Source organism: Anarhichas minor, unplaced genomic scaffold (assembly GCF_050575085.1).
Source record: "Anarhichas minor isolate MPS153535 unplaced genomic scaffold, ASM5057508v1 ptg000062l, whole genome shotgun sequence".
Lineage (NCBI taxonomy): Eukaryota > Metazoa > Chordata > Actinopteri > Perciformes > Anarhichadidae > Anarhichas > Anarhichas minor.
The window spans coordinates 6,786,192-6,811,696 of NW_027466508.1; the positions used below are offsets into that span (position 1 = coordinate 6,786,192).

Here is a 25,505-nt window from a genome sequence, read left to right on the forward strand (position 1 = left end):
GTAGTTACCACTACTAAAAGGCAGCAGAATGCAGACATCAACTGGTACATTTTCAGCATGTTGTCATTTCTAATTGAGATGAACATTAAAATACCGAGACAGTCATAAATAGTTCTCGTGAAGTGTATTCTCCTGTAAGCTGCATACGGTACGGTGCCAGAGAATGAAATGAAAATCAAAGTTAACTTTTTTATTCTAAAGAGGACATGAATTTGTTCAGAGGTGCATACATGGCAGAATACAGTATGAGACGGTACAGTAAATACATTAAGTAAAATGTGAGTGATTATTTATGAGTACCACTTATACACCACAATATTTTGATACTGCGGATCTTGAGACTGTTATTTTGTCTTTTACTGTGTCACTTCATCAATTGTTCATCACACATTTCACCTACGTTTATAGTTTTTGCACATAAATTAACTGAAAATAGCACCTCTGACTACAGGCCTTCAATTTAATAGAATCAATCTGGAGACTCTGCCTTCTTCTTAAAAAAAAGTAATGAAAAAAATAAAGCAGTGAACTTTTTAATCGTTACAGTAAAGTCACCATTTCCATTTGTATTTGCAGTAATCTGGTTTACATAATGATATATGATGCAATATTTCTCCCACTGACCAGCCTGGTTAATGTTTACAGACATAGAGGTGTCACAGATCTGTGACCCTCAATGACCTATTCTGCTAAATGTGTGGTATAAGAATATTTACCAAATGATGTACCTTCACTCAGGTTTTTCCATTTTATGCTACTTTATACTCTGCATTACTTAAATTACAAGTTATGTTTCAGATTAAAAGTTAAAAAAATATATGAACAGCCTCTAAAATATGATGCATTGTAAAATAAAACTGCTTAACAGTATATGAAGCAGTTAAATAACTCCCCTTTGAGATTTTAAATGCTGCTAACACATAACTATTTGAATAATATACAAAACAGATACAACATTATGAAAGGACTCACTCTGTGTAATGAGTACTTTTCCTTTTGATACTTAAAGTGCATTGATGCTGATAATACTCCTGTACGTTTAGTTAGGTAAAACTTTTTACTGCAGGACTTTTACTTGTAATGAAGTCATTTTAACTCAGCGTCTTTACACTTTTGATTCAGTCAAATATCTCAGTACTTCTCGCACCACTTGAGATATGCAAAGCTGCGATACGTTTACACTTAACAAACACGAATGTGTGAAATTAACAAATAATAAAATAAAATCACACACAACTCTTTTTAATTGCATTTAATAGTGTTGCATAATACAAAACATCACTTGCATTCATCTGCTGAGCCAAAGCTTCCCTTGGATTCATTGTATTAAAATAAATCTCAAGACTTAAACATCCTATATCCGAGGCAGCAAAGAAATCAGAAAACATCTTCACCACAAAACATGTTCCATTCTTTAGGCATATTTGCTTAGCACACAGAAGCAGCCGACCAGTTCAGTGAGAATGACGAGTAGCATGTAACTGGCCCAGATTTGCAATAGGAGAAAAAGCAAAAGGTACACAACATCTGATATGGACCGCAAACTTTTTAAGTAAATATATAATCGAATCAAGAGTATGAAAAATATAAATAGAACGTTGTCTGTTAAATCAATTAAAATCTTTACAAAACAATATACTAGAGATAAGACATTTATATTGTTTAATGACCTACTTAACAACTTTTGTACATTTGTTTAGATAAAAAATAATAAAAACGTTGGAAAAAGATGGTGTTTGACTTTTCCACCAGGAGGTAGCTTCTCTCCTCCTTGTTTGATGACTTTCACATACCAAATTGTACCTTGTACTCAACGTTATGACTTTTAGATGTATGAGCCATAAACAATTCAGCTTCACAATAGCCAGGCCAGAAATGCAGTTAATATTGAGATTACTGATTGAAGTAAAGTTATGTTAATTTGTTGCTATTGAGCATGTGTATATACATAGAGATATATAGATATCAGGACAAAGCTGTTGGCAAAGGCACTGTGATGCACATCAAAGTCAAAACAATTCATACATGTTCATTAAGGGCAGAAAGACACATTTCCAGAAAATAACTTTGGTGCCACCTGTCATGATAAGATTGTCCAATTATTAGTTTGTTCCGGGCACATTTGAACGATATACTGCTTTGACTTTGAGCTGCAGCGGATGACACCCAAACACACAAATTTCAAATACTTTTTCAAAGAAATTTGCCAGAAGTAGATTTGTGATTATTGTGTACATACTCACCTGACTGACAATTAAGAAGGAATTTTGGAAGCAAAATTCCAAACTGACGCTTTAATCTTCAAAGCTCAATAAAAACTGCCTATTTCTGGCATGACTAATTGAAGTAGGACTGCAGGGTACCGCGGCGGCGGACATCGGTTGTCCAGCAGTGGAAGCCACCACCCAGGGAGTTGGCATGGCGTATATTCACCTTTATGGTCTTGATACCTGCGACAAAAACACATTCATGCCTCAAATACAGATGATCAGAACATCTGTTGAAATGAATCTTAAATGCCGCAAAAATAAAGATGGAACAACTTTAATTTAGGAACTCACCGAGGCTCTCGAACATTTTTTGAATTGTGCTCTCGTTGGCGTCAACCATAACACGCTTCTCACCCAACATCAGCACGTTCATGGACAGCCATTTGGAGGACATCCACAGTGGGTGGTCTACATAGAAAGGGAGAGGGAAGGTATATTTATAAGGAACAACTTAAAATGTTTTTCTTATGTAGGAAAAGATGACTTTTAGTACACACCATCAGGAATGAGAGGCGTCGGAGGTTTCACAATAGTCCAGCCAGCCTTCTGGAACATGTCGATCTGAGGAAGAGGACAAAGAGAAGTAGTGAGCGTGGAGCACTCCAGGTTAAAGCATCCGTCCACAAGAGGGCAGCACACGACACTGTGAGAGTTGAAAGGTCACCTTTCCTGTCCTACAGTACCTGGCGACATGGACGATCAGGGTTTGACAGCACCAGTCCTGGCCCGATGATGTTAAAAGTTGCATCAATGTGCATGGGGTTAGGGTCCTTGAATGAGATTATGTGGATGTTGTAGTCTGGAGCCAGATGGCGGCGCATCCACTCAATTCCCATGTAATTTGTAACCTGCAAAAAAAGCAAAACAGTGGAGGAGGTTTGAGCTGTATATTCTTAAACTTGTATGTACCTGTATTAGTTTTGAGTGAATAAATGGTAAATTGGTGTTCACACGCACACAGAGACCTCTGTATGTCATCTCGAGTTTAGCTGAAGCAACTCCTTGCTTTATCTAATCTTTCATTCTGCACGTTGCATGTCACTCTGCACGTGACTCACATTAAAAACGTCTACACTATAGACGTCAGTACTTGTACCTGGGGTGCTTTTAAGAAAAGTCACCCTCCCTATCAGACGGCAGACGTGCTCACAAGTGTGACAGCCTTCATACCTGACTCCTCTGGACGAAAATGTCTCTCCCAGCTCGGATAAAGTCGGCAGCATCGAAGCAGGGCTCGTGCTCTGTGGTCACAAACTTCCCCTCGGCAGCCAGCTTGTTTCTGTCCTCCACTGTGCGGATGGGGTAGTCCTGAAAGACCCCACAAAGTAATCATTTACACTCAATTGATCAGTGTGTGGCCTATAGGCCTGTGGTGATATGGAGAACCTAAACAATGTGTTTTAGTACAGGTTTAACTTTATAATGGAGGTAAAAAATGCTAATCCCTCAAAAAGCATTAGTCCTTAGTCCTACACAGTCCACTCTTCAAACGTTTAACATGTGCTGTCCTAATCTCACAAGATAAGGCCTCACCTGATCATACAGCTCATCGGCCATAGTGGGTTTAGGAGCAGTGGTCCATTTTGCACCATTTCTGAAGTACTCCTTGATCAAAGGTCTGTAAGCTCTGTACTCGAAGAAGCGAGCCCTCCAGGCCATAGGAGCCTCGATAATCTCATTCCCCACAACCATGAGGATGTCTCTGGGCATGGCAGAATACATGCCTGCAACAGATTCAGCAATACACCATTAGCTTACATAAAATATTCTCTAAAATACAATTTGAGCGCCGTTATAACAGAAAAATAAGAGACCAGCAGGTGAAAGAAGTATTCAGATCATTTACTGAAGTAAAAGCATTACATTATAAAAATACTTGAGTAGGCTACAAGTGAAAGTGTCAAAAGGAAATGGAAATACTCAAGTAAAGTACCTCAACATTGTACTAGTACTTGTGTCTTCATGGATTCCTGGCTTTGAGCTGTGAACTACTTCTTTGCGCACACATTTTAGACATATTTTTGATATGAATGGGGAATGAAAACATATTTAAAAGCCGAATCAATGAGTGATACTTCTGCTTTGTCTCGTTCTTTACCTGATGATGTGAAGTCTGGAGTTTTGTATTCCGTGGACCAGTTGAGGGGCTCCGGCCTCCTCACAGTGACGCCCTCGTGGCGCAGAATATTGCACATTTCCTCAATCTCAACAACAGCTTTTTTTAAGTGGTCCGCAGGAAAACACTGGCCCCCATACTGCTGGTAGAAGGGCCAATACTTTTCATATGTGTTAGCCTGTTGAGAGGTTCACAAAATGACAATCTGAGTTAATCTCATTGCCTTACAGTGCACACCTTAGTAGCTCTTTACCTGCACAACAGTGGCCCACTCGTGAGCATTGTGAGATCTGGCTCACAGAAGTCATCTTAACATTATGGCTTACTTTCACTTCCACGGTGAAGGGAGGCACACAGGCGTTTTCGGCACGACCCACGATCACCTCCTCAAGAGGGTCCCATTCATTGTAGCTGCACACAGGACACTCCTGCTGGAGGGGCTCAGTAACATGTTCAACAGCATGGTGCGGCTGTGCAGCTGCTGCACTGGAAGTGCTCTGGAAGGCCCCCTGCACCCATCCAGTCACCGCCCGGCCAAGCTGAGGAGTGAACAAAATGAAGCACAAGTTGTTGATTTTTTTTATGTTCTGCAGCACAAAAAAAGCCCCTCAGTTTTGTGAAACTACAGATACTGAGAAAGGCATATTTTAAGATTGAATCAACCTTTTCAGATAAAATAAATTACACATATTGATACAATCTGTATATTAGTTGTAATACCACTAATGTGTGTGTTACCATTGCTGTTTGCTTGTTTATAATTTAATTTTAGTTTTAAGTTAAATTCAAAATGACGTGGCTAGCAGCTCACACACGCACAAAGCCAATTCAAACACAGTAAAACAGTAGAAGCCGATAAGTAACAAAGATATCTGCTTCAGAAAGGCTTATTTGTTTGGTGCTAAAGTTCACATGCTATTAAGAAGCCGCTATCTCCACAGAGAGTCCTCTGCTGACTCAGGATCAGCTACAGTGTAACTGAGTCTGGGAGCGCATCTGTGGCAAACAGCCGTTCACTGTCACTCAAGGACCAGGACCAAAAAAACTCTCTCAGCAGTTAGAAACAAATCAATCTTTTGACGAAGGTCTCTTTGAGATAATCTCTGATTTTTTATTTATTTTTTTCTTCCTCCAAATTGTAGCTACTTACAACTAAAATGCTCAATCACACCCCCACACACCAAAAAAAAAATCAATAACTGAATGAAACTGATCCCAAGTCAATGAAGCGGCTCAGATGTAGCGCAGTGAAGAAAATGTCAAAACATATTTTCTTTATTCACGTTTACTGATATGTGCTTTTTTTTTTACCCCCCCCCCCCCCCCCCCCCCAATCACCATTTAATTTTTCTAACATTTTTGGAAGGAAAAAAATAGAAGAAGACATTAAAACCATCACAATACCAACCATGGCTCCGATCAGATGGGCCGCCTCGGCCCCCCTGCTACCTCCTCTCAGACACCTAACTCGCAGCATTGTCCAATGTAATAGTGAACGTGTCAGTGAAATGAAACGGCAGCGCAGGATCCACTTCGCAGTTTGCTCATGAATGAAGACGCCTCAGCCCAAAGCCAACTTTATAGCGGTGTGTCTACGTGCCTCTTAGACTATTGGTCGCTGTCATGCTTGTGAGTCAACGTGACTTTCGAAAAAGCATTTCTGAAACCTAATCCCTGACGCCAGCATATTCTTATCAACTGGGCTATAGGCGCTAAAATGTTTACATGGACTATACGTCTGAAAATGTATCAAGAATTATTTTCATTGTGCAGAGCATTTTTTTTTTCCTCCTTCAAACCAGCGACTTGAGAAATGCTATATCTGCTGAAGAAATTATTAAGGAACCGTAAACAACTGTTAAACACATTTTAAACACTTAAAAAAAGAAGAAGATTGGAATAGGCTACACCTTGTTTGCTACTGCATAAAAAGGCTGAACACATTAAGCATTTTTAGGGATTTCATTTATTCAGTATTTAATTTAAAGACACGTCTACCAGTAATGTATTTTTCCAATATTATCTTATTAATGTTTCCTGTGTTAATCACAAAAAGGCCACAGGTCTATTGTATTAGGAAAACAATCACATTTAATAAATCTCCTAAAAAACTGGCTTTACCATCTGTGTGTGTTTGTCATGCTTCTTCATTTGACTCTTTCGACTCCAATGTGGTGTAATAACATTAACAGTATTTAACAATGACATCACATCTTTCTGGAACATTAGAACAAGCACACCAGGACTCAAAGCACAGCGAAGGGTGAGAAAGGAGTAGACATAATCAAATGAAATAGATAGCCTGCGCCGGCTGTGTCACCACATGCTCTGCTGGACTGTGCACACAAGAGTTTCACAACCCAAAGACCTCAGTGACCCCTGATATCCCGCCCTCTAAAAAAATAAATATATATATATATCTCAGGCTGCTGCCCAGGGTTCACCGGCTGTGCACCGAAGATACCTTCAGCTGCATAGCATAATTTACCGGTCCAACGGTCACAAAGAGAACTTTGTGAGCCTAACTTATAACTAACGCTGCATTAATCAATTCATCGTCATAGGGCAGAACAACATCCAATCCAGCTGACACATGCATGGCTGATATGAGTTCAGGAATTTATTTCCTCTGTGCAATAAATAGCCAGACACATAACCGTCCATTCAACTGCAACCTGTTGTTTTGCACGTATATGTTTTAAAGTTATTAAACAAACAAGATCAAATATGTTATTTTGTGATCTAAAAAGATGCTGCAGATTTTCATATACACCTTTAAACAGAGCCAGGGCTGCTGTTTCCCTGTTTCCAATATTTTTGTGTGGACACAAAATGGGCCTGAGGATTACACTTCATAATTATTATTGTCTTATTGTGTCCGTGTGTGTAGGCCTACACATGCATATGCAGTCAGTCATCTGAATTGTCCAATCTGTGCTCTAAACACAAGGGTGGTCCCATTACCGGTGGCAGAAAGTACCATTCACTCAAGTACTGTACTTGAGAATGTCCATGTTATGCCACTTCTACTCCACTACAAGTCAGAGGAAGAAATACTACTACTTTCCGACACTAAATCTATTCGACAGCTTGAGTTACGAGTTAGATTGAGTTCACACAAAACCAGTGGTTCCTAATCCTTGTTTGGCTTGTGGCCCTCTACATACCAATCGTGTGAGTGTTGGGCCCCCTTGGGTCATTTCATATGTCTGTGAGTTGTTGGATATTTGTGTGGCAAAATCTGACTGTTGCTGCTTTAATCATGTCTCAGCTCCATTTGTCTTGTGACCCTCAGGAGGGAGTCTGACTAATGACTGCATGAACACACAGTGCTGCAGGAAACACAATGGGGTTCATTTACAATCTTTATGTCGTCAAGTTTGAACACAGCGACACACGCCGCTGCTGAGCAATTTCCCCTTCAATCATTCGTATTCCGGATTATTCAAATATTTGATCTTTTCCATGAAGTGAACCTACTTTTTTGAGAAAATGCCCCGCCCCACTGAACACAATCCTTATTGGCACAACGCTCCCCATTTTGCAGCCCGGAGCTGCACTGTTGTTGTTTTTTCTTTTTCTTTTCTTTTCTTACACAACCCGTGGCTCTTAAGGGAGAAAACATGATGTTGGTCTATTTGATTTCAGTCGTTTTAGCAAGTGTTCTCATCATACCGGTGGCGCTCAGAACTTTGTCCCCGTATCTTTGGATGGATGTTCTGTATTTCGGGGATCTGCTGCGGATTTTGGTGAAGTTTGTGTCGAGGCGAAGACGGAGACCTCTCTTCTTTGTTTTGGACCGTTTCTTGGAGCAGACCGCTTCGCAACCAGACAAAATCTTTATTGCGTTTGAAAATGAAAGCTACTCGTACACGTACACGGACAAAAGGAGCAACAAAACAGCCGACGCGCTGCGGTCTCACCCGGGGTACGAAGCCGGGGACACCGTGGCACTTTTCATGGGGAACGAGCCCGCCTTCATGTTCACATGGCTGGCCCTGGCTAAATTAGGCTCTCCCGTGGCTCTTCTCAATCACAACATCCGCACCAAGTCTCTGCTGCACTGCTTTAACTGCTGCAAGGCCAAAGTGTTGATCGCGGCCCCAGGTATGCATCCGCGTAAATGAGCGAAGCTTTGCTTTAAGGCAGCAAGGCCTGCTCTTTTACAAGCCGTACATTCAGGTTGGACGTTCGCATTTTAAACGACTGTGAAACAAAATCATATAGTTTGTGGTTGCAGCTATTTTGACCTCAGTCATGCCTAAAGGTTCGAGCTGTTTTTTTAAATTTTTTTAAAGGAGTTAGAAGTGTTGGCCCTCATGGGGTTTGCAACCTGAAGTGCAGAAATAAATATACAAATTTAAATGCTTATGGAATGCCGTACAGTTTTTGTTTCAATTCAACTTTTGTTTAGGGAAGTATTTTTTTCATCACACTGGGCCAAGTGGCTGGTACAGTTGATATTTCATCAGAGATGAAAAGGGATTTGGGTTTTTATCCTGAATGCACCCCCTCCCACAATGATGTAACCCTGTCATGTGGAGGGGAAGGCACTTGACCTCATTATTAAACAGTGATTGCGTGCTGCAATCATCGTCGTCATCATCATATACTGTATAACATATATGATGATCATCATCATCATCATATTTACACTCTCGCCTGTCGTGGTTAATTCCACTATAGCCTTCTCACGTATTACAGAAATGTAGTATTTAATCAGACACCTGAATATTTCTTCGACCAAGTACAACACACATGCAACAGACATAACCATCACACAAGGAGTGCCAGCTCAGGACACCTCCAACCCCAAGAACACACCTCCTCAAACGCACAGTGATTCAATAACAGCTCGTAACTCACTACCTCCTCATGTAACTTATACAAGTAACAAACTGTCATTTAAAAAACAATTAAAAGCTCACCTAAGGCCACTGACCATTTTTCCTAGAACTCCATTGTCTTTGTAGACTCCTGATCCTTCTTTGAAGAAGTTAGGGATGCATAATGTATATGGTTGGTCCTGATACTATACATCCTAGTCTCTGACTGTACTTTGTATCTGACGGTACTATTTTAACTATTCTGACTGTACTGTTTTAACTCTTTGTTTTACGTCATTGTATCTATTATGTTTTGTCCTTTCTGTGGACCCCAGGAGGATTAGCGGGCGCCAAGGCGTCGGCTAATGGGGATCCAGTTAATAAACAATGTGATTGTAAATTTATTTTATATCTGACTGAAGTTTAAATTTCAAGCCTCTGTGAAAAATATAGACACGTTTTTTTTTCGAGATAATATAGAGAATTTCACTCAGTGGTTTGACGAGACTTTTTTCAGGGGTCTCAACATTTGCCTTTGTGGGTCCTGGGACAGCTTTCAACTGAGTCAGGGAAGAAAACCATATTATTGTTCTCAAGATACTGCAGCCACATCTTCTTTGTCTCCTGAACTAATCCCCGAAGTTCACTGACTACCGTCTTCCATCTTCTCAGTGACTGTTATCCACACTTACAACTCAAAGTGAACGCCAAGCTTGCAAGGGTTTGGTTGGCTTTAATCATATTAGTTTTTGTTTGTAAAGTTGCATATTCCACTGCCAGTAGTGGGCCAATATCTGCATATTAACCTGAAACTATAGTTTTAGTGGTAATGATTGTCCTGTATCCTTTTCCAGAGCTGAAGGAAGCGGTGGAGGATGTGCTGCCCTCACTGAAGGAGCAGGGCGTCACCGTCCTCCTGATGACCAAACACTGTGACACACCTGGGATCGAGAGCTTCTCCGATAAAGTGGACGAGGCATCAGACGCTTCGCTCCCTCGATCCCTCAGATCACACATCACATTCAAAAGTCCTGCAGTTTATATTTACACCTCTGGAACTACAGGTAGGGTTTGTCCTTCAGTCTCATGTGATAATCAGTTCCCACGACGAACGTGTTAGTTCTTCTGTTGTCAAGGTTTGTGCCGTTTGTGTCTTGTTGTATTCCAGGTCTCCCAAAGGCGGCTGTGGTCAATCAGAACCGCCTCTTAACCGCTCTGGCTGTTCTATCTTCAAACGGTGTAACGTCCAGTGATATCATCTACCTCAACCTGCCTCTGTACCACACAGCTGGATTCATTATAGGCTTTATCGGCGCCATTGAGACAGGTGAGACGAGCTAAGAACAGAGTGTAAATCAAATACGACTTTGTGAGGGCTGTGTGAAATTCCTTTCAGACAAATGTTGAGCTCCACACTCTCTCTCTCTCTCTCTCTCTCTCTCTCTCCCTCTCTTCCTACTAACCCACACACACATAGTTAGATTCACTGATTTTGGGTGAACCTCTCAGACACGTGGTCGCGTAATCTATTGTCCCAACCCACATTGTGCGCCGTCCCACGTGGTTACACGTAGCCACCTCTCAGCTATCTTGTCGCGGGTCAATAGACTCCGCCATCTTTGCTTGTAGGCTCACACGCCCCTTTTTAGGTTACGTACCATCACTGTTTGAGTAGGCCCCCCCCCTTTGTTTCCACACACACACACTCACACATGTACATATATCTATATACATATCCTTACCCCACTTTATTCATTTGACTTTAGGTATTAGACATATAATTGTATGATAGTGTTTGTTTATTTTGATATTACTTGATTTGATCATTTATTATTTTATTTAATAAACTCTGTTATATTTTAAAGAGCAGTCGTCTGTGATTACTTGTGCATATGTGTGTAATAATAACTGGATGTAGTGGCCTGTGCTCGAACTTAAACCTTCACTTTCACTCTGAATGTGTAATAGTACTCAGACTATTGACATTATGAGTGAACGCTAATTATGAGACTTAGTTTTATTGTTTGGTTATTGGTCCCTGTTCGCAGGGTGGTGCCCCGTTATTATTAATAATCATTAATGATTGTTACTGACATTAATAATTCTATTGATGTCAAGAATTTAGTTTCTTAGATGCTGATAACCAAACACGCTCCTCTACGTTCCCAACATAATGGTGCCCCGTGTGAGGCTACGTTATTCCAGTTTTATTGCAGTATGTATTCACACTAATCCATAGTATACCTTCGAATCATTTTGAATAATAAATTTTCCTTAGAAAGTTTAATTATTAATTTTTTTTGAATAATCCAAATTTCTGAAAATTATTTTCCAAAATAGTTTGATTTTTGATATTCAAACATTTTCCTATTTTAATTTAGTTTTAATTTTGATTTTAATCTTAATTTTAATTAAATTTTCAATTTTAATTTCCTTTCTGAAATTTGTTACTTCTTTTCCTTTCCAGGTTAGATCATTCGTTACATTTCCTAAACTAACAGTCAGCTGTGTTTAGTAGATTTGATCGTTTATTTGTAAAACCAACACTTTGTTTTGTTTTTCTTAATCCCTCAAAGAAAAGTTACACACAGCTGTCACAGGCCAGAAGTGCTGAAACCACATTAGCATTTTCTACCTTTGAGTTGAAAAGCAGTAGTTAATACCTCAGAGCAACAGTAGAAATTGTAAGTCATAGAACTAGGCATTTCACTGTGCACCTCAGAGCAGTAATTGACGTCCAACAGTAGAAATCGTAAGTCACAGAACTAAGCGTTTCACTGTGCACCTCAGAGCAGTAATTGACGTCCAACAGTAGAAATTGTAAGTCACAGAACTAGGCATTTCACTGTGCGCCTGCATTAACCGTAAACACTAACCGTTTTTCTTACTAACAGTAGGGAATTCTAACCACTGTTGCCATTTACAAAGAAGTAAAATGGGCAGTCAAAAACCGTACAGGTTAGGAGCAGAAGCTCACCAGGAGCCAGACAACCCTGCACCACAAGATGCAGCTGCTGGTCTCCTCAAACTCGCCCTCTCTGATGACAGGAGAAGGGGGGAGTACTCCCAGGTCCTGAGTGACCTAAGTGGGTCCGAGCCCACTTCCACAGGCGAGCGAGACATTCCGCATAGGTCAAGTGTACGCCTAGAACGAACGCCCTCTCCCACGCGGGGAGAGGTAGATCACCCTCCCCTTGATTTTAATAATTATGGCGATTCAGACGGTTTAGGCCCTCTCCGCGCGCAGGGCCTGCGCACCTATCACATAGAGTCCCACACGAAGGACGTAGAGCGCTTCGATCCAAATATTCGCTACTCGAGTATTGATGACTGTCTCAGGGTCCAAATCAGGTAATGCCACCGCACTCGTCAGAAAACCCGACACCGACTCGCAGCCCACCTGACTAAGCCAAGTGACCTTCCCCTCTGCTGCTCAAGTCTACTTAGTAGGGTGGGGAAGAGAACTCGGCACACTCCCTGAAACGACCACTCCCAATTGCGCGCCCCCCCCCTGTTCTTTAACCTTCTTGGGCGACCTTGCTCACAAAGACAATGCCTGTTGTGTATATATATATTTCAGTCATTCTGGGGGGCCATAACACACTTGCTCTACTCGATTCCAGGTCAGAAACGAACCTAATGTGTCCCCCCCACCTTTCGCATACACCTCTAGGGTACCACAACCTTAGAGGCCCTTCCAGCACCCTAGTTCGGAAAATCCTTTGTCAGCTAAGCCTTGTTTATCCTGCTCTGTCAGCGTGATCCACCTCCAGTTTGTTCAACGAAGCCACCACCTTCTTTCAGCCGAGTCATCGCCCGGGCGTGTCAAGTCGCCAGTGCCGCAGGGGACAGAAGATGCCAAGTGCACGAGGTTTTTCTTCCAGCTCCTGCCCCGCTTTAGGGAACTGAACTTGATTTGCGCGGGGGACCTGTCTCCATCTCTAATTAGGGGGGAGGGGCGGGGGAAATGTCATCATTACCCGCCATGACACACTACAGAATGAAGCCGTTCTCGACGCTTCCCTGAGTGCTGGCGGTGACGTGGTGGTATGCACCCTCGCCACTTGAACAGCTTGAGGGGGGAAGGCTCTGACAACAGAAACTTAGAGAGATGCACTTCGCAGGGAGTGCAACTCGCCAATCTAGCCAGTGTTGAAACCAACCAGAAAATCCGGCTTACCATTGACTACTAACGTTTAACTGCATGCTTCAACTCGCCCTGTAGGCATGCACTAACCGCTAACAAATCCAACTTCAACCAGAACATTTACAAGACCTGAAAAACTTTCATTGTGACTGTAAACTTACGCTTCACTCTCATAAATAACCCGTTGCATGCTTTAGAGACTCTACCAGAAGTGACCAAGGAAGACATAACCTATGCCGTAGCAGTCAGATTTAATGCAGGACCTCATCAAAGAACAGCTCATCTGTCAACAGCTTGAGCCGCTCTAAACCCCAGCCTAGCTGGTCACCCTAGACCGTGTTAACAAAATCCTTAAATCTGCTACCACTACTGTTATGCAACCCTCACAGGTACCTCTGGCCCATAGTCTTGGCAGCGCAATTCCAATTGCGATAGATCCTAAAACTTAGACATAGAACTCGCTCTAATTGTACCGATCAGAGAGAGATAAACGCACATATTATGTACAAATACATCCAGAAGCTACAGACCAGACTGGATTCCCTCCTATTCGTAACCCCACGTTTTAACCAAACTGCGACGGCTCCGCCGACGGACTCCAGTCCCGACTAGGAGTAGAACCAGTAACCACTGTTTCCCCCCTCACCTGCTTCTATTCTTTCTACTCTTCTCTCTTTTGTGTTTTGTTTTGTTTTATTTGGGTTGTTACTTTCTTTGACACTATACCGCAATGCTAGGATTATCACAAAATCATGATTAGCGATTGAATTATTTGGGAATAATGTTTTTGCTCACCTATGATTTGAATTGTGTATGATAGTAGATGTAGGTAGAGGTAGTTAAAGTCATCTGCCCAGATGCCACCCTAGTCATCAGCCCAGATACCAATGAACTCTGAACTCCAATGAACTCTGAACCCTATGAACTCTGAACTCCATGAACTCTATGAACACTGAACACTGACTGTTTTAACCACTGCTTTTGGTTCCCGGAATACTTGGACTGTCTAACCTCTTCAGGTTCCCGGAATACATGGACAGTGTGATACCACATGGATGCACGTGCCAGCCCTTGGTTTGCTCTAAAGACCGTGGCCAGCACCCCGCTCTTCAGACCAAAGGGGGGATGTTGGGATCTGGCCCTAGTCTAGAAGCACCCATGCTCCTTCCTGTCATACAACGTCTGATGGAAAACTCCAAGATGAATGACTACACCTCCCAGCACAGCAGAAACCTGATGCTGGTCCCTCATTGGCCAAGAAAGGGCCCCCCACTGGTTGTGCCACCTGGTTTATAAGCCTGAGCACAGCTAGAATTCTTTCTCTTCCGTCCAGACACCGCTGGTGTAAGGAGATCCACAAGGCTCTCTTCACCCCGGACACGCGCTGGTGTCAGGAGGTCCACAAGGCCTCTTCACTCCGGACTCGTCCAGGGGACAAGAAGATCCACGAGGAACCGCGGCCTCATCAAATCCTATCAGGTCACATGCAACATTCGCTGGTCGAACAGACTGTGTTTTATTTTGAGTTTTGGATCCTGTAGTGCGAGAACGGATAACTCCTATGCCCCGTTCTCCCACCCTTTTTGTGTACACACCGCCGGCAGAAGGTAACAATCTTTCCTCGCCGAAGATTTCCGGGAAGGACGACCCAAACCTCGTCCCTCAGCCGAAGTTAAAAAGCCCCTCTCTGCAGCGAGGAGGCCGAGTCTGCGCCAGCCAGCCCCGAGGCCGCGCCACCGAGAGCCAGCGGCTACTCGAGGACCGAGTGATCCCCACCACGGGAAACGTACCCTACCGAACGAAGCTTCTACAAGTAAGAGTTACTGGTATCTGGGCCTAGCTTAGCTTAGCATAGCATTAGCTTAATTTAGCCTATTCGTTATGTCGTTGTTATTCCTGTGTCTTGTTACGTTAAGTTACTGTCGTGTTATAACTTGTTATTGCGCAAGCATCGCGGACCACGGAGTCCCGTTATATTGTGTATTTCCTGCCGTAACTGTTTGCATTAGATCCGTCGCTGCTAGTGGATGTGGAGGTTGTGATTTTATCACTTCAAAGACCAAAACCACGGTGGCGAAGCCTCGTCTCGCCGACCGAGTTTCGGGGTGATAAGAGAGCAATACTCGCATCTCACCGCAGTGATAAAGATGTGTTTTGTTTTGGGGATTATTTTATTTTGTTTGGTTTTATTCTCTGTTCTTTAAATCGGCTCTGTGAGTGAGATCTAGAACCGCAACTATCACCGTACAAGCGTGACCGGTCGGTTCAGAATCCGACCGCAGAGTTTACGAGTGATCAGCTGTTCCTCACATTCTCACTGCAGCGCTGAGCACCGCGCTCAGAGCTCCTCTCTCTCTCTCTCTCTCTCTCTCTCCCTCTCTTCCTACTAACCCGCACACACATAGTTAGATTCACTGATTTTGGGTGAACCTCTCAGACACGTGGTCGCGTAATCTATTGTCCCAACCCACATTGTGCGCCGTCTCACGTGGTTACACGTAGCCACCTCTCAGCTATCTTGTCGCGGGTCAATAGACTCCGCCATCTTTGCTTGTAGGCTCACACGCCCCTTTTTAGGTTACGTACCATCACTGTTTGAGTAGGCCCCCCCCCTTTGTTTCCACACACACACACTCACACATGTACATATATCTATATACATATCCTTACCCCACTTTATTCATTTGACTTTAGGTATTAGACATATAATTGTATGATAGTGTTTGTTTATTTTGATATTACTTGATTTGATCATTTATTATTTTATTTAATAAACTCTGTTATATTTTAAAGAGCAGTCGTCTGTGATTACTTGTGCATATGTGTGTAATAATAACTGGATGTAGTGGCCTGTGCTCGAACTTAAACCTTCACTTTCACTCTGAATGTGTAATAGTACTCAGACTATTGACATTATGAGTGAACGCTAATTATGAGACTTAGTTTTATTGTTTGGTTATTGGTCCCTGTTCGCAGGGTGGTGCCCCGTTATTATTAATAATCATTAATGATTGTTACTGACATTAATAATTCTATTGATGTCAAGAATTTAGTTTCTTAGATGCTGATAACCAAACACGCTCCTCTACGTTCCCAACATAATGGTGCCCCGTGTGAGGCTACGTTATTCCAGTTTTATTGCAGTATGTATTCACACTAATCCATAGTATACCTTCGAATCATTTTGAATAATACATTTTCCTTAGAAAGTTTAATTATTAATTTTTTTTGAATAATCCAAATTTCTGAAAATTATTTTCCAAAATAGTTTGATTTTTGATATTCAAACATTTTCCTATTTTAATTTAGTTTTAATTTTGATTTTAATCTTAATTTTAATTAAATTTTCAATTTTAATTTCCTTTCTGAAATTTGTTACTTCTTTTCCTTTCCAGGTTAGATCATTCGTTACATTTCCTAAACTAACAGTCAGCTGTGTTTAGTAGATTTGATCGTTTATTTGTAAAACCAACACTTTGTTTTGTTTTTCTTAATCCCTCAAAGAAAAGTTACACACAGCTGTCACAGGCCAGAAGTGCTGAAACCACATTAGCATTTTCTACCTTTGAGTTGAAAAGCAGTAGTTAATACCTCAGAGCAACAGTAGAAATTGTAAGTCATAGAACTAGGCATTTCACTGTGCACCTCAGAGCAGTAATTGACGTCCAACAGTAGAAATCGTAAGTCACAGAACTAAGCGTTTCACTGTGCAACTCAGAGCAGTAATTGACGTCCAACAGTAGAAATTGTAAGTCACAGAACTAGGCATTTCACTGTGCGCCTGCATTAACCGTAAACACTAACCGTTTTTCTTACTAACAGTAGGGAATTCTAACCACTGTTGCCATTTACAAAGAAGTAAAATGGGCAGTCAAAAACCGTACAGGTTAGGAGCAGAAGCTCACCAGGAGCCAGACAACCCTGCACCACAAGATGCAGCTGCTGGTCTCCTCAAACTCGCCCTCTCTGATGACAGGAGAAGGGGGGAGTACTCCCAGGTCCTGAGTGACCTAAGTGGGTCCGAGCCCACTTCCACAGGCGAGCGAGACATTCCGCATAGGTCAAGTGTACGCCTAGAACGAACGCCCTCTCCCACGCGGGGAGAGGTAGATCACCCTCCCCTTGATTTTAATAATTATGGCGATTCAGACGGTTTAGGCCCTCTCCGCGCGCAGGGCCTGCGCACCTATCACATAGAGTCCCACACGAAGGACGTAGAGCGCTTCGATCCAAATATTCGCTACTCGAGTATTGATGACTGTCTCAGGGTCCAAATCAGGTAATGCCACCGCACTCGTCAGAAAACCCGACACCGACTCGCAGCCCACCTGACTAAGCCAAGTGACCTTCCCCTCTGCTGCTCAAGTCTACTTAGTAGGGTGGGGAAGAGAACTCGGCACACTCCCTGAAACGACCACTCCCAATTGCGCGCCCCCCCCTGTTCTTTAACCTTCTTGGGCGACCTTGCTCACAAAGACAATGCCCGTTGTGTATATATATATTTCAGTCATACTGGGGGGCCATAACACACTTGCTCTACTCGATTCCAGGTCAGAAACGAACCTAATGTGTCCCCCCCACCTTTCGCATACACCTCTAGGGTACCACAACCTTAGAGGCCCTTCCAGCACCCTAGTTCGGAAAATCCTTTGTCAGCTAAGTCTTGTTTATCCTGCTCTGTCAGCGTGATCCACCTCCAGTTTGTTCAACGAAGCCACCGCCTTCTTTCAGCCGAGTCATCGCCCGGGCGTGTCAAGTCGCCAGTGCCGCAGGGGACAGAAGATGCCTAGTGCACGAGGTTTTTCTTCCAGCTCCTGCCCCGCTTTAGGGAACTGAACTTGATTTGCGCGGGGGACCTGTCTCCATCTCTAATTAGGGGGGAGGGGCGGGGGAAATGTCATCATTACCCGCCATGACACACTACAGAATGAAGCCGTTCTCGACGCTTCCCTGAGTGCTGGCGGTGACGTGGTGGTATGCACCCTCGCCACTTGAACAGCTTGAGGGGGGAAGGCTCTGACAACAGAAACTTAGAGAGATGCACTTCGCAGGGAGTGCAACTCGCCAATCTAGCCAGTGTTGAAACCAACCAGAAAATCCGGCTTACCATTGACTACTAACGTTTAACTGCATGCTTCAACTCGCCCTGTAGGCATGCACTAACCGCTAACAAATCCAACTTCAACCAGAACATTTACAAGACCTGAAAAACTTTCATTGTGACTGTAAACTTACGCTTCACTCTCATAAATAACCCTTTGCATGCTTTAGAGACTCTACCAGAAGTGACCAAGGAAGACATAACCTATGCCGTAGCAGTCAGATTTAATGCAGGACCTCATCAAAGAACAGCTCATCTGTCAACAGCTTGAGCCGCTCTAAACCCCAGTCTAGCTGGTCACCCTAGACCGTGTTAACAAAATCCTTAAATCTGCTACCACTACTGTTATGCAACCCTCACAGGTACCTCTGGCCCATAGTCTTGGCAGCGCAATTCCAATAGCGATAGATCCTAAAACTTAGACATAGAACTCGCTCTAATTGTACCGATCAGAGAGAGATAAACGCACATATTATGTACAAATACATCCAGAAGCGACAGACCAGACTGGATTCCCTCCTATTCGTAACCCCACGTTTTAACCAAACTGCGACGGCTCCGCCGACGGACTCCAGTCCCGACTAGGAGTAGAACCAGTAACCACTGTTTCCCCCCTCACCTGCTTCTATTCTTTCTACTCTTCTCTCTTTTGTGTTTTGTTTTGTTTTATTTGGGTTGTTACTTTCTTTGACACTATACCGCAATGCTAGGATTATCACAAAATCATGATTAGCGATTGAATTATTTGGGAATAATGTTTTTGCTCACCTATGATTTGAATTGTGTATGATAGTAGATGTAGGTAGAGGTAGTTAAAGTCATCTGCCCAGATGCCACCCTAGTCATCAGCCCAGATACCAATGAACTCTGAACTCCAATGAACTCTGAACCCTATGAACTCTGAACTCCATGAACTCTATGAACACTGAACACTGACTGTTTTAACCACTGCTTTTGGTTCCCGGAATACTTGGACTGTCTAACCTCTTCAGGTTCCCGGAATACATGGACAGTGTGATACCACATGGATGCACGTGCCAGCCCTTGGTTTGCTCTAAAGACCATGGCCAGCACCCCGCTCTTCAGACCAAAGGGGGGATGTTGGGATCTGGCCCTAGTCTAGAAGCACCCATGCTCCTTCCTGTCATACAACGTCTGATGGAAAACTCCAAGATGAATGACTACACCTCCCAGCACAGCAGAAACCTGATGCTGGTCCCTCATTGGCCAAGAAAGGGCCCCCCACTGGTTGTGCCACCTGGTTTATAAGCCTGAGCACAGCTAGAATTCTTTCTCTTCCGTCCAGACACCGCTGGTGTAAGGAGATCCACAAGGCTCTCTTCACCCCGGACACGCGCTGGTGTCAGGAGGTCCACAAGGCCTCTTCACTCCGGACTCGTCCAGGGGACAAGAAGATCCACGAGGAACCGCGGCCTCATCAAATCCTATCAGGTCACATGCAACATTCGCTGGTCGAACAGACTGTGTTTTATTTTGAGTTTTGGATCCTGTAGTGCGAGAACGGATAACTCCTATGCCCCGTTCTCCCACCCTTTTTGTGTACACACCGCCGGCAGAAGGTAACAATCTTTCCTCGCCGAAGATTTCCGGGAAGGACGACCCAAACCTCGTCCCTCAGCCGAAGTTAAAAAGCCCCTCTCTGCAGCGAGGAGGCCGAGTCTGCGCCAGCCAGCCCCGAGGCCGCGCCACCGAGAGCCAGCGGCTACTCGAGGACCGAGTGATCCCCACCACGGGAAACGTACCCTACCGAACGAAGCTTCTACAAGTAAGAGTTACTGGTATCTGGGCCTAGCTTAGCTTAGCATAGCATTAGCTTAATTTAGCCTATTCGTTATGTCGTTGTTATTCCTGTGTCTTGTTACGTTAAGTTACTGTCGTGTTATAACGTGTTATTGCGCAAGCATCGCGGACCACGGAGTCCCGTTATATTGTGTATTTCCTGCCGTAACTGTTTGCATTAGATCCGTCGCTGCTAGTGGATGTGGAGGTTGTGATTTTATCACTTGTGCTCGAACTTAAACCTTCACTTTCACTCTGAATGTGTAATAGTACTCAGACTATTGACATTATGAGTGAACGCTAATTATGAGACTTAGTTTTATTGTTTGGTTATTGGTCCCTGTTCGCAGGGTGGTGCCCCGTTATTATTAATAATCATTAATGATTGTTACTGACATTAATAATTCTATTGATGTCAAGAATTTAGTTTCTTAGATGCTGATAACCAAACACGCTCCTCTACGTTCCCAACATAATGGTGCCCCGTGTGAGGCTACGTTATTCCAGTTTTATTGCAGTATGTATTCACACTAATCCATAGTATACCTTCGAATCATTTTGAATAATACATTTTCCTTAGAAAGTTTAATTATTAATTTTTTTTGAATAATCCAAATTTCTGAAAATTATTTTCCAAAATAGTTTGATTTTTGATATTCAAACATTTTCCTATTTTAATTTAGTTTTAATTTTGATTTTAATCTTAATTTTAATTAAATTTTCAATTTTAATTTCCTTTCTGAAATTTGTTACTTCTTTTCCTTTCCAGGTTAGATCATTCGTTACATTTCCTAAACTAACAGTCAGCTGTGTTTAGTAGATTTGATCGTTTATTTGTAAAACCAACACTTTGTTTTGTTTTTCTTAATCCCTCAAAGAAAAGTTACACACAGCTGTCACAGGCCAGAAGTGCTGAAACCACATTAGCATTTTCTACCTTTGAGTTGAAAAGCAGTAGTTAATACCTCAGAGCAACAGTAGAAATTGTAAGTCATAGAACTAGGCATTTCACTGTGCACCTCAGAGCAGTAATTGACGTCCAACAGTAGAAATCGTAAGTCACAGAACTAAGCGTTTCACTGTGCAACTCAGAGCAGTAATTGACGTCCAACAGTAGAAATTGTAAGTCACAGAACTAGGCATTTCACTGTGCGCCTGCATTAACCGTAAACACTAACCGTTTTTCTTACTAACAGTAGGGAATTCTAACCACTGTTGCCATTTACAAAGAAGTAAAATGGGCAGTCAAAAACCGTACAGGTTAGGAGCAGAAGCTCACCAGGAGCCAGACAACCCTGCACCACAAGATGCAGCTGCTGGTCTCCTCAAACTCGCCCTCTCTGATGACAGGAGAAGGGGGGAGTACTCCCAGGTCCTGAGTGACCTAAGTGGGTCCGAGCCCACTTCCACAGGCGAGCGAGACATTCCGCATAGGTCAAGTGTACGCCTAGAACGAACGCCCTCTCCCACGCGGGGAGAGGTAGATCACCCTCCCCTTGATTTTAATAATTATGGCGATTCAGACGGTTTAGGCCCTCTCCGCGCGCAGGGCCTGCGCACCTATCACATAGAGTCCCACACGAAGGACGTAGAGCGCTTCGATCCAAATATTCGCTACTCGAGTATTGATGACTGTCTCAGGGTCCAAATCAGGTAATGCCACCGCACTCGTCAGAAAACCCGACACCGACTCGCAGCCCACCTGACTAAGCCAAGTGACCTTCCCCTCTGCTGCTCAAGTCTACTTAGTAGGGTGGGGAAGAGAACTCGGCACACTCCCTGAAACGACCACTCCCAATTGCGCGCCCCCCCCTGTTCTTTAACCTTCTTGGGCGACCTTGCTCACAAAGACAATGCCCGTTGTGTATATATATATTTCAGTCATACTGGGGGGCCATAACACACTTGCTCTACTCGATTCCAGGTCAGAAACGAACCTAATGTGTCCCCCCCACCTTTCGCATACACCTCTAGGGTACCACAACCTTAGAGGCCCTTCCAGCACCCTAGTTCGGAAAATCCTTTGTCAGCTAAGTCTTGTTTATCCTGCTCTGTCAGCGTGATCCACCTCCAGTTTGTTCAACGAAGCCACCGCCTTCTTTCAGCCGAGTCATCGCCCGGGCGTGTCAAGTCGCCAGTGCCGCAGGGGACAGAAGATGCCTAGTGCACGAGGTTTTTCTTCCAGCTCCTGCCCCGCTTTAGGGAACTGAACTTGATTTGCGCGGGGGACCTGTCTCCATCTCTAATTAGGGGGGAGGGGCGGGGGAAATGTCATCATTACCCGCCATGACACACTACAGAATGAAGCCGTTCTCGACGCTTCCCTGAGTGCTGGCGGTGACGTGGTGGTATGCACCCTCGCCACTTGAACAGCTTGAGGGGGGAAGGCTCTGACAACAGAAACTTAGAGAGATGCACTTCGCAGGGAGTGCAACTCGCCAATCTAGCCAGTGTTGAAACCAACCAGAAAATCCGGCTTACCATTGACTACTAACGTTTAACTGCATGCTTCAACTCGCCCTGTAGGCATGCACTAACCGCTAACAAATCCAACTTCAACCAGAACATTTACAAGACCTGAAAAACTTTCATTGTGACTGTAAACTTACGCTTCACTCTCATAAATAACCCTTTGCATGCTTTAGAGACTCTACCAGAAGTGACCAAGGAAGACATAACCTATGCCGTAGCAGTCAGATTTAATGCAGGACCTCATCAAAGAACAGCTCATCTGTCAACAGCTTGAGCCGCTCTAAACCCCAGTCTAGCTGGTCACCCTAGACCGTGTTAACAAAATCCTTAAATCTGCTACCACTACTGTTATGCAACCCTCACAGGTACCTCTGGCCCATAGTCTTGGCAGCGCAATTCCAATAGCGATAGATCCTAAAACTTAGACATAGAACTCGCTCTAATTGTACCGATCAGAGAGAGATAAACGCACATATTATGTACAAATACATCCAGAAGCGACAGACCAGACTGGATTCCCTCCTATTCGTAACCCCACGTTTTAACCAAACTGCGACGGCTCCGCCGACGGACTCCAGTCCCGACTAGGAGTAGAACCAGTAACCACTGTTTCCCCCCTCACCTGCTTCTATTCTTTCTACTCTTCTCTCTTTTGTGTTTTGTTTTGTTTTATTTGGGTTGTTACCTTCTTTGACACTATACCGCAATGCTAGGATTATCACAAAATCATGATTAGCGATTGAATTATTTGGGAATAATGTTTTTGCTCACCTATGATTTGAATTGTGTATGATAGTAGATGTAGGTAGAGGTAGTTAAAGTCATCTGCCCAGATGCCACCCTAGTCATCAGCCCAGATACCAATGAACTCTGAACTCCAATGAACTCTGAACCCTATGAACTCTGAACTCCATGAACTCTATGAACACTGAACACTGACTGTTTTAACCACTGCTTTTGGTTCCCGGAATACTTGGACTGTCTAACCTCTTCAGGTTCCCGGAATACATGGACAGTGTGATACCACATGGATGCACGTGCCAGCCCTTGGTTTGCTCTAAAGACCATGGCCAGCACCCCGCTCTTCAGACCAAAGGGGGGATGTTGGGATCTGGCCCTAGTCTAGAAGCACCCATGCTCCTTCCTGTCATACAACGTCTGATGGAAAACTCCAAGATGAATGACTACACCTCCCAGCACAGCAGAAACCTGATGCTGGTCCCTCATTGGCCAAGAAAGGGCCCCCCACTGGTTGTGCCACCTGGTTTATAAGCCTGAGCACAGCTAGAATTCTTTCTCTTCCGTCCAGACACCGCTGGTGTAAGGAGATCCACAAGGCTCTCTTCACCCCGGACACGCGCTGGTGTCAGGAGGTCCACAAGGCCTCTTCACTCCGGACTCGTCCAGGGGACAAGAAGATCCACGAGGAACCGCGGCCTCATCAAATCCTATCAGGTCACATGCAACATTCGCTGGTCGAACAGACTGTGTTTTATTTTGAGTTTTGGATCCTGTAGTGCGAGAACGGATAACTCCTATGCCCCGTTCTCCCACCCTTTTTGTGTACACACCGCCGGCAGAAGGTAACAATCTTTCCTCGCCGAAGATTTCCGGGAAGGACGACCCAAACCTCGTCCCTCAGCCGAAGTTAAAAAGCCCCTCTCTGCAGCGAGGAGGCCGAGTCTGCGCCAGCCAGCCCCGAGGCCGCGCCACCGAGAGCCAGCGGCTACTCGAGGACCGAGTGATCCCCACCACGGGAAACGTACCCTACCGAACGAAGCTTCTACAAGTAAGAGTTACTGGTATCTGGGCCTAGCTTAGCTTAGCATAGCATTAGCTTAATTTAGCCTATTCGTTATGTCGTTGTTATTCCTGTGTCTTGTTACGTTAAGTTACTGTCGTGTTATAACGTGTTATTGCGCAAGCATCGCGGACCACGGAGTCCCGTTATATTGTGTATTTCCTGCCGTAACTGTTTGCATTAGATCCGTCGCTGCTAGTGGATGTGGAGGTTGTGATTTTATCACTTGTGCTCGAACTTAAACCTTCACTTTCACTCTGAATGTGTAATAGTACTCAGACTATTGACATTATGAGTGAACGCTAATTATGAGACTTAGTTTTATTGTTTGGTTATTGGTCCCTGTTCGCAGGGTGGTGCCCCGTTATTATTAATAATCATTAATGATTGTTACTGACATTAATAATTCTATTGATGTCAAGAATTTAGTTTCTTAGATGCTGATAACCAAACACGCTCCTCTACGTTCCCAACATAATGGTGCCCCGTGTGAGGCTACGTTATTCCAGTTTTATTGCAGTATGTATTCACACTAATCCATAGTATACCTTCGAATCATTTTGAATAATACATTTTCCTTAGAAAGTTTAATTATTAATTTTTTTTGAATAATCCAAATTTCTGAAAATTATTTTCCAAAATAGTTTGATTTTTGATATTCAAACATTTTCCTATTTTAATTTAGTTTTAATTTTGATTTTAATCTTAATTTTAATTAAATTTTCAATTTTAATTTCCTTTCTGAAATTTGTTACTTCTTTTCCTTTCCAGGTTAGATCATTCGTTACATTTCCTAAACTAACAGTCAGCTGTGTTTAGTAGATTTGATCGTTTATTTGTAAAACCAACACTTTGTTTTGTTTTTCTTAATCCCTCAAAGAAAAGTTACACACAGCTGTCACAGGCCAGAAGTGCTGAAACCACATTAGCATTTTCTACCTTTGAGTTGAAAAGCAGTAGTTAATACCTCAG

At 43.3% G+C, this 25,505-nt stretch overlaps 2 protein-coding genes across 3 annotated transcripts in view; one reads left to right on the forward strand and one right to left on the reverse strand.

Moving 5' to 3' along the window:
• Nucleotides 1-1,237: 1,237 nt before the first annotated feature.
• Nucleotides 1,238-5,863, reverse strand: gatm (glycine amidinotransferase (L-arginine:glycine amidinotransferase)). The gene is made up of 9 exons (XM_076077671.1): nucleotides 5,795-5,863; nucleotides 4,713-4,925; nucleotides 4,369-4,564; nucleotides 3,804-3,994; nucleotides 3,441-3,578; nucleotides 2,954-3,118; nucleotides 2,768-2,831; nucleotides 2,562-2,678; nucleotides 1,238-2,450 (listed from the first exon to the last, which is right to left on the reverse strand). The coding sequence occupies exons 1-9, from the start codon at nucleotides 5,861-5,863 to the stop codon at nucleotides 2,338-2,340; spliced, it is 1,266 nt and encodes a 421-aa protein (XP_075933786.1). The 3' UTR covers nucleotides 1,238-2,337.
• Nucleotides 5,864-7,839: 1,976 nt separating this feature from the next.
• Nucleotides 7,840-25,505, forward strand: part of LOC142933543 (long-chain fatty acid transport protein 2) — a 36,613-nt gene continuing 18,947 nt past the window's right edge. Inside the window, exons 1-3 of one of the 2 annotated variants that reach the window (XM_076077669.1) lie at nucleotides 7,840-8,493; nucleotides 10,067-10,276; nucleotides 10,381-10,539. In XM_076077669.1, coding sequence (XP_075933784.1) covers nucleotides 8,010-8,493; nucleotides 10,067-10,276; nucleotides 10,381-10,539 — 853 coding nt within the window. In that variant the 5' untranslated portion in view covers nucleotides 7,840-8,009. The remainder of the gene's footprint in view (nucleotides 8,494-10,066; nucleotides 10,277-10,380; nucleotides 10,540-25,505) is intronic. The other variant, XM_076077670.1, reaches the window with a different exon arrangement.

Bases quoted from the DNA above. Each gene is read 5' to 3' on its own strand.
- gatm (XM_076077671.1), bottom strand. From the start codon at position 5,863: ATGCTGCGAGTTAGGTGTCTGAGAGGAGGTAGCAGGGGGGCCGAGGCG. The intron at 4,926-5,794 runs GTTGGTATTGTG...TTCACTCCTCAG, and splicing joins CCCATCTGATCGGAGCCATG to CTTGGCCGGGCGGTGACTGG. The intron at 2,832-2,953 runs GTACTGTAGGAC...CCTCTTCCTCAG, and splicing joins CTGATCGTCCATGTCGCCAG to ATCGACATGTTCCAGAAGGC.